The sequence below is a fragment of the Protobothrops mucrosquamatus genome, unplaced genomic scaffold (assembly GCF_001527695.2).
Source record: "Protobothrops mucrosquamatus isolate PMUCROS unplaced genomic scaffold, P.Mucros_1.0 scaffold_280, whole genome shotgun sequence".
Classification (NCBI taxonomy): Eukaryota; Metazoa; Chordata; class Lepidosauria; order Squamata; family Viperidae; genus Protobothrops; species Protobothrops mucrosquamatus.
In genome coordinates this window covers 1,481,355-1,493,701 of record NW_015386356.1, presented here as the reverse complement: position 1 = coordinate 1,493,701, position 12,347 = coordinate 1,481,355, and the positions used below count along the sequence as shown (strand labels likewise).

The following is a 12,347-nucleotide window of genomic DNA, read 5'->3' as shown; positions in this document are numbered from 1 at the left end:
GCCCTATCCAAAAAAGTGAAATTCAGTGGTGAGAAAAATAAGGTTTTACATTTAAGCAAGAAAAAACAAATGCATGAGTATAGAATAGGTGGAACCTGGCTCAATAGCAGTAACTGCGAGAGAGATCTAGGAGTCCTAGTGGACAACCACTTAAATGTGAGCCAGCAGTGTGCTGCAGCCACCAAAAAAGATAAAGCAATCCTAGACTGCATTAACAGATGGATAGAATCAGGATCACATGAAGTGTTAGTATCACTTTGTAATGCCTTGATAAGACCACACTTGGAATATTGCACCCAGTTTTAATCCCCCACAATATAAAAAAGATGTTGAGACTCTAGAAAGAGTGCAGAGAAGAGCAACAAAGATGATTAGGGGGCTGGAGACTAAAACTTATGAAGAAGGTTTGCTGGAATTGCATACATCTAGTATACTGAAAATAAGGACTAGGGGTGACATGATATCAGTCTTCCAATATTTGAGGGGCTGCCACAAAGAAGAAGGGGTCAACCTATTCTCTAAAGCACCTGAAGGCAGGACAGGAAGCAACGGATGGAAATTAATCAAGGAGAGAAGCAACCTAGAATTAAGAAGAAATTTCCTGACAATGAGAACAATTAACCAGTGGAATAACTTGCCTCCAGAAATTGGAGGTTTTTAAGAAGAGATTAGGCTTCCTGTTTGAGTGTGGGGTTGGACTGGAGGACCTTTTGTGTCCCTTCCAGCTCTGTTAATCTGTTTTGTTATTCTGTTATTCTTTCTATGATCATGTGTATCCATCCCATCAAGTCCAAAGAAAATATGGAATGGTATAGGATCTCCCGCCATGTGCAGGAGGTTGGACTAGAAGACGTCCAAAGTCTCTTCCAACCCTATCATTCTATGTTTTATGTTTTCATGCTGATAATTAAAACATAGCAGTGAAGAAAGCAATGGCAGTTGAAAGACAGTTTCTGCAAAGTCAGTTCCAGGCTTTATGTGTGTTATTTAAAATTGTGAGCTATATCTGTGTTTTTAGAACATCTTTAAATATATAAATTAAAATGCTGGCAGAGGAGGCATGCTGCGGGTTCTGTCAGTCCACCTATTCTGACGGGTGGGATCCAAGTGAAAGGCCTTCTCTGTCGTTGCACCTGCTCTGTGGAACATCTTGCCCCCCCCCCAGTGTGAAGCCGGCCCCAACCCTCCTGACCTAAAGACTTGGCTCTGCCAGTTACTTTGGGGCTCCAATGGGGAAGCATCACAGTGGAAGGTGGTTGATTGATTAACAACAGATCCCACCTTCCTCCCATCCTGCTCCCACCCTCTCCATCATTCACTGGGCTGTAGTATTTTGGATTTTATGTCAACTTATTTATGTTTTTTAATTTATACAGTTATATTTTTTATGATTGTCAGCTGTCCAGAGTTACCTTGAGGTAACATGGGCAACTTATAAATTTTATAACTAATAAATAAATAAATAAAAATCCAGCATTTGGCATGCATTATTTTTTTCCCCCAAGTAGACAGCAGAGGGCAGCCCGAAACAGGTGTTCTGTGTTCTGAGCCTTTTGTAGGTTTGAGAGCTACATGCAGAAATAAGTTTACAATTCTGAGGCTGAACTTTACTTTTCAAGACAGAAAATTTACATTGAAAGTTCTGACAACATGATTGACATTAGAAGCAGCACAAATACTAAATACTTATAATCTTCCATCCTATATTTTATGCACAGGCAAAAGTGCAGGGAAAGCTGATATTTCACTTTGTCCCAACTGCTGACTGATGCCATGACTTTATAACTATTTTTTTTCTTGGCTTCTTAATACTTTTCTTGAATACTGATGGGAATGCCAATTGCTGACACAATCCCTGCAGGTGTTAGAAGTGTTTTATTCTTCCTGAATGCTAGTATTTTCTGTCCCTTTGGAGGAGGAGGAGGAGGAGGAGGAGGAGGAGAAGAAGAAGAAGAAGAAGAAGAAGAAGAAGAAGAAGAAGAAGAAGAAGAAGAAGAAGAAGAAGAAGAAGAAGAAGAAGAAGAAGAAGAAAAAATTGTTTTAAACAGATTTTCTTCTGTCTGAAAGACAATGCCATGGAAACACAGAATCAGAATAATATAAACAATGCAAGATCCATGCTTTGGCCCTGGTCTTCCCTTACAAGAGTAAAAATATAACAGAAGAAAAACTGCTGTGGGTATAGTGGATCAAAGACAAAAACAGCAGCCTAGTTAAACCAAACCAGGTGGTTTGGTATGCCCAGGTGCCGGTATGAAAACTTAATATTCTCAATCCCTGAAAAGTTAGCGAACCTCGTCAAAAGTCTCTAACTTTCATTTTTATATGCCTGTTATTTTTATTCCTCCCATTGTTTCTTTAATGGCCATCACCAGAAACCTGAACAGCATCCTGCCCATTTAAGGAAGGGAGCACCGAATACCTTTGCTTGTGGGAAAGGCACTGCCTGCTAATGATCACAAATGCAAAGCAAGACTGGGAATGGCTGTAAGTAAAGGAGTCTGCATTAGAACACTGGGTGAGCTGCCAGTATCTGGTGGAGCTGTGTCTCATTGACTTGAGCAGATATATATTTTATAGCAAATATTTGCTGATTAATGGCTTCTGAAAGTTTCCAGGTTGGGAATGGTGACATCCTCATCTGTTTATTGTTAATGGTTGTCCTTTAGAAGTAGACAATGGAAAGCCTACATATCTACTATAACTGACAGGAGAGACTACCAAGGACGATATCTGAACTGAACAGGCAAGAGGCTTTGGGTTGTAAAACTAATAAGATGTAGGTTGAGGGTCAGAGAAGCTCCTACTTTTGAATAATCTGTCAACAATATCCAAATGTCTTATGAAAGAAGTATTTTGATCTTATAAAAAAAATGAAGGGAGCTAGACTATCTAGTCTGTATCAATACAGAAAAAGGAAAGCAAACCAAATATAATAACAATAAACCACCAGATGAAGCTCAGTCAGACTGTTTTTGTTATAAATATTCATAACCTCCAAATATGTTGGAGGTATTCATAAATTAAATTAAAATTAATTACCATGTTGGTCTAATTCTTGGATTTACAATCCACGTTTCTGGAAGGTTATTCTAGAAAGCTATTCTAGTTTGGGAAAAGCAACTCTACAAAGTTTTTTGCGGAGTTATGCCTGAAAAAACCCCTATGCATATATTTTCCAGAAATAATGATGGTGACAAATATGGATTATTATTCACAGAATTGAATAAAGATTCATCCATTCTTCTGGCATAACTAACCTATATACATCACAAATGCTGTTGTTCTCACAAACTGTCCCAAATTGAGGCAGGCAATCTCTCCAGATTCACAAGAAAAAAATTAATCACATAATATCTATATTATCATTGTTCACATTTAAGCAACAGAAACTAACAATAGATAGTTCTTGTCGTACAATCATTCATTTAGTGACTGTTACAATAGCACTGAAAAAAATGATTTATAACCGTTTTCCACACTTATGGCCCCCATGGTCACATGATCAAAATTCAATCACTTTAGGACAGTTGCACTATCCCGGGGTCATGTGATCACCATTTGTAACCTTCACAGCTGGCCTCTGACAAGCAAGGTCAAACAAGGAGAAGCTGGATTCACTTAATAATTGTGTGTTTCACTTAACAACTGCAGAGATTTGCTAAACTGTGGCAAAAAAGTTCGTAAAATGGGGCAAAATTCACTTAACTTTCTTGCTTAGCAACAGAAATTTGGGGCTCAATTGTGGTTGTATGTAGAGGACTATCTATAGTTGAAATGTACATTATATAGCTGTACATATTCTTATATGCAACCGTAATGAAGACCGAAATAGTGGACAAAGACGAAGAAGAGAGATTTTATCCAGATCAGTTATCAAAATTTTTTGTTCCCTTCATTAAGGCAACACTATCTGTAAGTAGTGTGTATATGAATGTGGTTGTGTATATGCATGTGTGAATGAATTAGCAAGCCAACAAGATGCAGATGGTGATGAAATGCTAGGGGAATTTGAAATGATGAAAAAAAATCAAGAATATCACTGGAGCAAATCAATGAGAAGTTAAGGGAGATAATACTAGTTTTTCCTGATATTCATAATTTATCTAAATGCCTATATTTCTGTTCTGTTTCAAATAAATGGCAAAGTGCATGATTAACAGATTGAGGCTGCTAATTGCATTTTTATCTCAAATATCATGATTTATTGCATTAATTCTCTATTATGTAGTTGTGGAGTATGGAACAGTTTTATTTTGCTACATTAACAGAATAATAAAAGAACAGAACTGATTGAGTGATATAAAATGAAGCTTCCAACAACTGTGAGAAAGTGATCATTACAGGAAAAAAACAGCTGTACATTTTCCCCAGTAATTTTTCAACTCATGCTGTGTCACAACTAACATGCCAAAAAAATCCACAATCAGTTATACTCTCTATAATTTTTATGCAAAGGAAGTTAATATTAGTTATACAACAGAGACTAATAAACTCTCTATTTTATTAATAGATTAAATATTGTCAAAAAGAAAACAATTCATGGAACAGCATAAATACAGTAATAAGATCATAATTTATTAAAACATAACTGTACTCCCAAGCTTAATTTGAGTAAAACGGAAAGAATCCCTGGTTGAAGGTTAAATTAGTTAGAGGATATATATCTTACCTCTAATTTAGAAAAGTGATGGGAGAATATTTTGGCTGGAATGATAGCCAGAGGGAAAACAGTTTTACATCTGGCTAGCATGTTTTGTTATTCTTCTGATTAAGTTCACAACCTCTTGATGCTTTTCATGAAAAACGAATAAGTGTTTGTGCAATTCCCCATGTAATTTTGAGTCAGATTGCCAGGATTGATATTAGCAGGATAAGTACTAAGTATAATATTAACTTCCAATAGGACATAAGGTTATACTTCACTTTGCTTGCTGGAAGTGATATTTACTGAATCTAAATAACCATAAAATGTTTCTTAAAATGAACGAAATCCCAACTGATTATCTGATTCTGTTTATTCTCCATCTGGGAACTATTTGCAGTTGAAAACATTTTTAAAAGGCTTATATCATATTATACAAATTCTACCACAGAAATGCCAACAATAACCCTCTTCCTACTCCAATAAATATAATCCTGGGCAACAAATCCCCAAATTTCTAAGCCCAGGAAAGCCTGTACATCATTAAAATAACTGCTTAGTTCAGTTGGTTTGGATTCTACCACTGAAACAAAGCCCAGATTCTAAAGATTAATAGAGGCACAAGCAGAGGTCACTGAAATGTAAATTGATGCAAATGTTTGTGAATTTAAATCCAAGAAAAGTTGTATTACCTATGCCAAAATCTCATCTCATCCAACATTTGATTAGCTGGCTTTGGATATGAAGTTTGGTTTCTCAAATGCTCATGTGAACTAACCCAAAGAAAGTTAATGCTGAGATGAACTTAAGTAATTTTACTGAATGAGTACATCTTATTCAATATTAAAAAGTAGAAAATGTAATTGTAATTGCATGGAATTGAATATTATTTGAACTATGACATGATACCCTCACTTAGACATGATCTTTTGCCACCATTAGTTTAAATATCACAAGAGGCGTGAAGGTGCTTAATATTCTCTAAACATTATATAGGATGAACTACATAATAGAGAATTAATGCAATAAATCATGATATAGAAAAGTGGTCGTCAACAGTAATCCTTTGTCTTTATAAACCTCATTTACACAAACGGAGACACCCCACTATCCATTTGCCAAGCGATTCTCCATTTTTGTGGCTAGGCTATTACTGAGTCAAGGTTTTCTGGCACCCTATACCAGCATATCTCCCTCATGGGCAATCCAGAATACACAGGAAACTTTGGAAGTTTGCAGTTTGCTGAGTTTCAGTGGCTCAGCAGGTCAGCTATAAGCAGGGCTTTTTTTTTTGTCATAGAACGCACCAGAGCAGAGTTCCGGCACCTTTTTTTGATGGATTTTCCAGAGTTGCCTTGAACAAAATCCTAGTCTTTTAGATACACTAAAAATTGAAGGGGTTTTTTTTCAACTACAAAGATAAACCTTCTAGGGTAGGCAAGGTGGGTTGTATGATGTGTGTGAGTTCTGGCACTTTTTTTTTTTAAACAAAAAAAGCACTGGCTATAAGATTAAGTTCTATGCATATTGTGTTGTGGCTGGCAAAAGCTGGAGGCCTCTCTTTGTATAGCTATTTCTTTCTTTCTGGTGTGTGTGTGTGTGTGTGTGTGTGTGTGTGTGTGTGTGTGTGTAGGTATGTATGTTCAGATATGGGAATCCTGATTTCATGTAGCATGTGTTCCAGAAAGTCAATATAGACCAGAACAGAATAGAATTGGCCAAGTGTGATTGGACATACAAGGAATTTGTCTCTGGTGCATAAACTCTCAGGGTACATTCAAACAAAAATAGTATAATAGTATAGTATAATCATAAGTTACTAATAGGAGAGGGTAGTAGAAAAGATGAGAAGGTTAATAGTAATACAGCCATACTACATGGGTAAATATCCTTAGACATAAGACAGTACTGTGGTAATTAGGTGTTCAGCAGATTGATGGCATGAGGGAATATTCCCATTCTTGCACAAAACTTGTGATTTGCTAAACTCAAAGAAGTACTGGATTCAGAATCTCAGTCTTGAATAAGTGTGCCTGAGTGATTTGCATCTGTGCATATCTGTGTATTTGCATCTCTTTCTCTCCCTCCATCTCTCTGTCTCCTCTTCTTTTTCAGAAGAACAAGACACTAATAATTCCCTAGAATTAAACAAAGAAAGATAGGGAATGCCAAGCCTCATCTATCAAACCCAAGCAAACCTTCCCAATATCCCTGAAAATATTCCAGGTGATTGAGGATAAAGGGAAAGGGAACATTTGACTCTTCCAGCTCCAGGGCCACACACTCAGGATAATGATAGGCAGGCCATTTTCCTGATATTAGATGATATGGAATGGAAGGATGGCATAGAATTCCTCAATCATTGCTCACTATACTAGTGGGTGGGTGGGTAGCAACACTGCCCTGTCTTACTTCTGAGGGCAGTGCTTTGTCTACCGATGTACTTTCCTGGAAGGACAAAAAGAACAGTCCCTAGTATGTTATTCAAAATTTTTCTGGATTCTATTGAGTATTCCCCCAAGTGAACAATTCTAAAAGCTGGGATAAGTATTTTCCTTAATATTCACACATTTCTCTATGAATAAGTCTTGATTCATTACTTTGGCCATCTGTATTTGTTATGTATGCTGGTCTCTTACAATTAGCCAATGATGATGATGAGGAGGATCATTGGGTAATATCAATATAAAGTTCTTGGTGTTCTCTGAACTTGGTTGTTTTCTTGCGGATGTTTCATTACCAGGCTAGGTAGCATCATCAGACCAAGAGATATTCAGTTTGCTAGCTATTTATATATATAGTAGCTTGCATCATCAATCAGTGGTGATATTCCTTGACGGTTCTTTGATTATGATATTGTTTCCTTTCTCTGATTGTTTAACTGGTGCTGTTTTCCAGTACCCCACTCTACCTTTCACCGATAATCTAGCTTGGGGAAAAATGTCTCTGAGGAAACAACCTAACTCAGAGAACATCAAGATTCCGAAATTTCAACTCTGAGCTACATATATCCTCTTCTATTAACAATACATATCCCAAGTATAATTTCATCATGGCACAAATGAAAAGTTCTCCACTTTTATAGAACCCATATTATAGATACAATATATCTTAAGAAAAGGAAGGTTGCCGGTGTATAAACTATAGTCTTTCCTGATCTAACACTCTCCATTTGTGTTAGGAATTGTCATCTAGCATCTGAAGAATACGAAGTTAGGGAAGGCTATTCTAATTTATGGCATATGTAATATGACAAAATACAACTTCAAATATTACTATCACAATGTAACATCATAAGATAATAATAACACTAATAATCCATTTCAACATTTAGCATATAAACCAACCAAGACAACCAGAAACCTAAGGTTTCTGAATAATATTTACCATGTTTAAAAGTAAGCAATTCCAAAATGCTATATATTTAACTTTACAATTAAAATATTTGGGAACAATTTGAGGGGCTGCCACAAAGAGGGGATCACGTTATTCACCAAAGCACCAGAGGGCAGGACAAAAAACAATGGTTGGAAACTGATCAAAGAGAGAAGCAACCTGGAATTAAGGAGAAATTTCCTGATAGTGAGGGCAATTAACCAGTGGAATAGCTTGCCCCCAGAAATTGTGGGCGCTCCATCACTGGAGATTTTTAAAAAGAGGCTAGACAGTCACTTGTCTGAGATGACATAGGTTCTCCTGCCTGAGCAGGGAGCTGGACTAGAAGACCTCCAGTTCTATTCTATTCTATTCTATTCTATTCTATTCTATTCTATTCTATTCTATTCTATTCTATTCTAATTCTAATTCTAATTCTATTCTATTATTGTTGCTTTCATGTTAAGCAGCATAAACCATACTGATTGAATTATAATCAGTTTGTTTAGATCAAGATGTGGCAATCACAATGCAAACAGCCTGCATGTATATTTCTATAAACATACAGTAGTTACTCCATGAATTAACTACTTGTGAGCAGACATAGTGAAAGATACTCTTTAGGTTACTGGAATGGTTAGCAATAAGTATTGAGATGTAAGATTGCAGCCTCATTAAACATGCTTTTCATTAATTTAATTCTTAGTTTTCAAAAATCCCAATGAAGAATTTTAGTTATCTGTTAGTTTGCACTGTGCTATTATATGTAAAATACCAGTAATAACAAAATCATATTTGTGGATTTTGGAACAAAGATTTTATTCACATGTGTAACAACTCTCATGTTACTGCTATATATGCTGATGAAATTACAAGGATAGTGAAAAAATCTACTCATTTGCACATTGGGTCTAGAAGCTTGTAAGTACTATAATCTATGCAACAAAATAAATGTGTATGTTTATTTTCATTGAATCCCCAATCCCCAAAATAAAAATACTGTATTAACCCAAGGAAAATAATTTTGCCTCTTTGTTCTATGTTAAACTTTCAGTTAAACATTCTCTCTAAGAAAGGAACCTAGTATTAGGAATTTATTTTTCGGATGCAGGTAATTTATTACTTATTATTGGTGATCCCTGAGTCAAGACCAGGTACCCACCATCTTCCTGGGACCTTCTTTAATGGCTCTGCTATTATGGATGCTAAAAGACCCCTGTGAAAACTAATGGACAACTTGGCAGAAGGAGCAAAACAGGTACTCAACAACAAGTTGTATGGATAAGTCTTTAGGGCATTCTCTTGCCCTGGATATGAGAAAATGCCTCAAAGGCAAATGAGATCTTTCAGTTGCATGGAGCTGCAAGAGATCAAGGCAACCACGAGTCAAAGCACATACACTGCAGGCTCATAGTTATCATGCTCCTGGAAGAAGTCTCTTGAACAAAATGCTCAGCTTGTAATTCTTAAAAGCATCTTATTATACTTAACAAAAGCATGTCAGATTTAAAGAATAAATGTTTTACTGAATTATTTATTATATATAAAAATGGATAAACTTTACTCACTGGTCTTTCATGTTCAAGGATTGAAGACTTTCCTGGCTCATATTCAAAAATGCTTCTTGGTTCTGAACGGAATTTGCGGGTATCTACTTTTCTATCAGGAGGCTCCCACTCATTTCTAAAAATAAAAATAAATTGACAAATGATCTAATATCCAACACATGTAACACAAAGTTTTCTAAGAAAAAAATAATGGATATTTTAAATAAAACTAGAACAAAAATGTCCATCACAATAGAGAATCTCCTGATTTTGAATGGAATTTCTAAATTACCACACAGAAAATTACATTCCATATCAACATAAGTAATAATGTTATATTTAAAAATCAAAAGGCAAAAAGTGACTATTTTTACTAAATAAATACTGAAAGCTGAATGAGTAATATTTGTCTACATAGGTTGGAGTCCATCTCTGTCTATGATAATAAAGGAGTGAGATGAAGTGGTGATGAATAAAGTTTGCTGGTAGCTAGGGGTTCTGCACATGTGGTATTAGGCAATGATTATTTGTTTGTAAAATTGGGCTGTAAAGATAAGCTGAGGGTTTAGTCTGCATACCATCCACATGCTGCTTGACATAAACCCTTGCCGGGCTCCTAAAATACCCCTGATACCTCCCCAACATATAGAATAAGGGGGTTTCAATTTCTTTGTATTATGTTTGGCTCTGAATAGAGTTCAGGAGTTCCTGGCCTTCCTGACCTCCATGGCAATCATGGGGGTGTCCTGAGTGATCTGTGGCTCAATGAACATAGGTAGTCACCCATTACAATTACCCTTCACTTTATAGAAGTTGTATCATGATTTAATTGCATCATGAATGGAAGACATAGTTCATAATTTTTTTGCTGCAGTCAGATCATTCTATGATCCTGCAGGTGGAAAGGCCCATTAAATTTATGTGCTCTGGTTCTTCTGGATCCAAATGGATTCCAGCAGGTGATGGGGATTTCCTTGAATCCTTAGTTTAGCTCTGGAATATAAAGATGACAAGGATGCTAGGCCAATTATTCCCAAGTAACCTCTTATCATAAATCCTGAGTTGCTCTGGGAAATGAAGTAGCAGAAGAAATATCTAAACTAGAGCATTAATAGTCAAAGGTCAGAAGTGAATATGACATAGTGATAAAGATGGCAAAGGGCTCTTTTTTTGCCATGCTTTGGCACACAATGCCTAACAATCTTGTTTAGGAAGAACTGCTCCTTTCTTTGAGATAAGAATTGACCAAACATGTCTATAGGCTATTGTGAGGATTTGGGGCATGGTGTGATAATAGTATTTGTAATATTGGTGAATGATACAAGAGCCATCACATATATACATAACACTGAACTGAGGTCTCTCCATTGACTACCAATAGGCTTCTGAGGACAATTCAAAGTACTGGTATTGACCTTAAAAATTCTCGATGACTTAGCTACTGGATATATATAGGATTACTTATTTTAAGCAGATTCCATAGTCCAGTTTGCTAGTCTTGGGTAGGGATGCTGAAGGTTCTTCCCCCATGTGTTATATTTCATCAGTGGAATAAGCTGCCAATCTGAAATCCTGATGGCTCACTACTCCTGACTTTTAGAAAACTCTTTAAAACAGTGTTGTTCAGAAGGGCATTCATTTAAGACATATAATCAATATATCTATACATGTTGTAATAACAATTCATAATATAGGTATGTGGTCTTAAATAAAATTATTTCTGTTTTACAGTTTTTTTATATTATTATCTTTATTATTGTTAATTATACAGCACCATGATTGCACTAGAAATTAGCAATACATAAAAAAGTCAGCCAGCCAGCCAGCCAGCCAATCAGATGCTTCCATGAAAAGCCATGCTGTATCTCTGAATACAAAACCAAACACTGAAATAATGGCTCTCACACTAGTATCAAATTTGCCACTTCTGGATTAATTACTATAAAGTAATATATAGCTTACTTTTCTGGGGCAGATCTTTGCCAAGGACGAACAGGTGGTACTGGAGGTGGTAGAGGTGAAGAGACCTTAAAGGCTTCAGTGCCATTGTCAGAAGTACTTTTTGTCAGTGGCCTATATGTCTGAGTCTTTGCAACAGGATGTGCTTGAGCAGAAAGTGATTGACTGAAGTTACCTAGTCAGAGACAAATCAAAATCACGAAGGATCTAAATATTAGTACTAGACAGATAGAGGCAGACACATGCACAAACAGACAAACATACACAGCAGTGTGGTGTAGAGTTAAGGAATGGGGAGATCAGGATGTAGTTCTCCCTTAGCATGGAAGTTGAGTGGGAGAATTTGGGCCAGTCACTCTCTTTCTCAACTTTAGATTGAGTACAACTCTTACAGGACCACCGTGTTATATTATGGTCCATAACCTTCAATGAAGAGGCCTTCATCCTGAAGTGGATTGATTCAACCTAATAAACACATAGTCACATGCACACATGGTCCATTGAAATATGGACTGAGTAAAAGGAGCCTTCCTACCATCCCTGCTATGTATCAACGGCCCCTGCTATGTATCAACGGCCCTGCCTGAGCTGGCTGACGTGATAGCCGGGGTGGCGGTTGGAACCCCAGACTTATGGTCTTGGGGGATTTCAACCTCCCATCAGCGGGCGAGACGTCGGCGGCAGCTCAGGAGTTCTTGGCTTCCATGACGGCCTTGGACTTGTCCCAGTTAATTCAGACCCCCACTCACACGGGCGGACACACACTGGATCTAGTTTTTGTCTCTGGCCAGTGGCAGAGTGATCTGACAATAGGGGAGATA

The 12,347-nt window shown here is 36.8% G+C and overlaps 1 protein-coding gene across 1 annotated transcript in view; it reads right to left on the bottom strand.

Annotated features, from left to right (window-relative positions):
* The window catches only part of SORBS2 (sorbin and SH3 domain containing 2), a 95,129-nt gene that overhangs the window by 42,389 nt on the left and 40,393 nt on the right, over positions 1–12,347 (bottom strand). Inside the window, exons 9-10 of the mRNA XM_015831783.1 lie at positions 11,530–11,701; positions 9,589–9,703 (exon numbers count right to left, since the gene is read on the bottom strand). Of these exons, the coding sequence (XP_015687269.1) occupies positions 9,589–9,703; positions 11,530–11,701 (287 nt within the window). The remainder of the gene's footprint in view (positions 1–9,588; positions 9,704–11,529; positions 11,702–12,347) is intronic.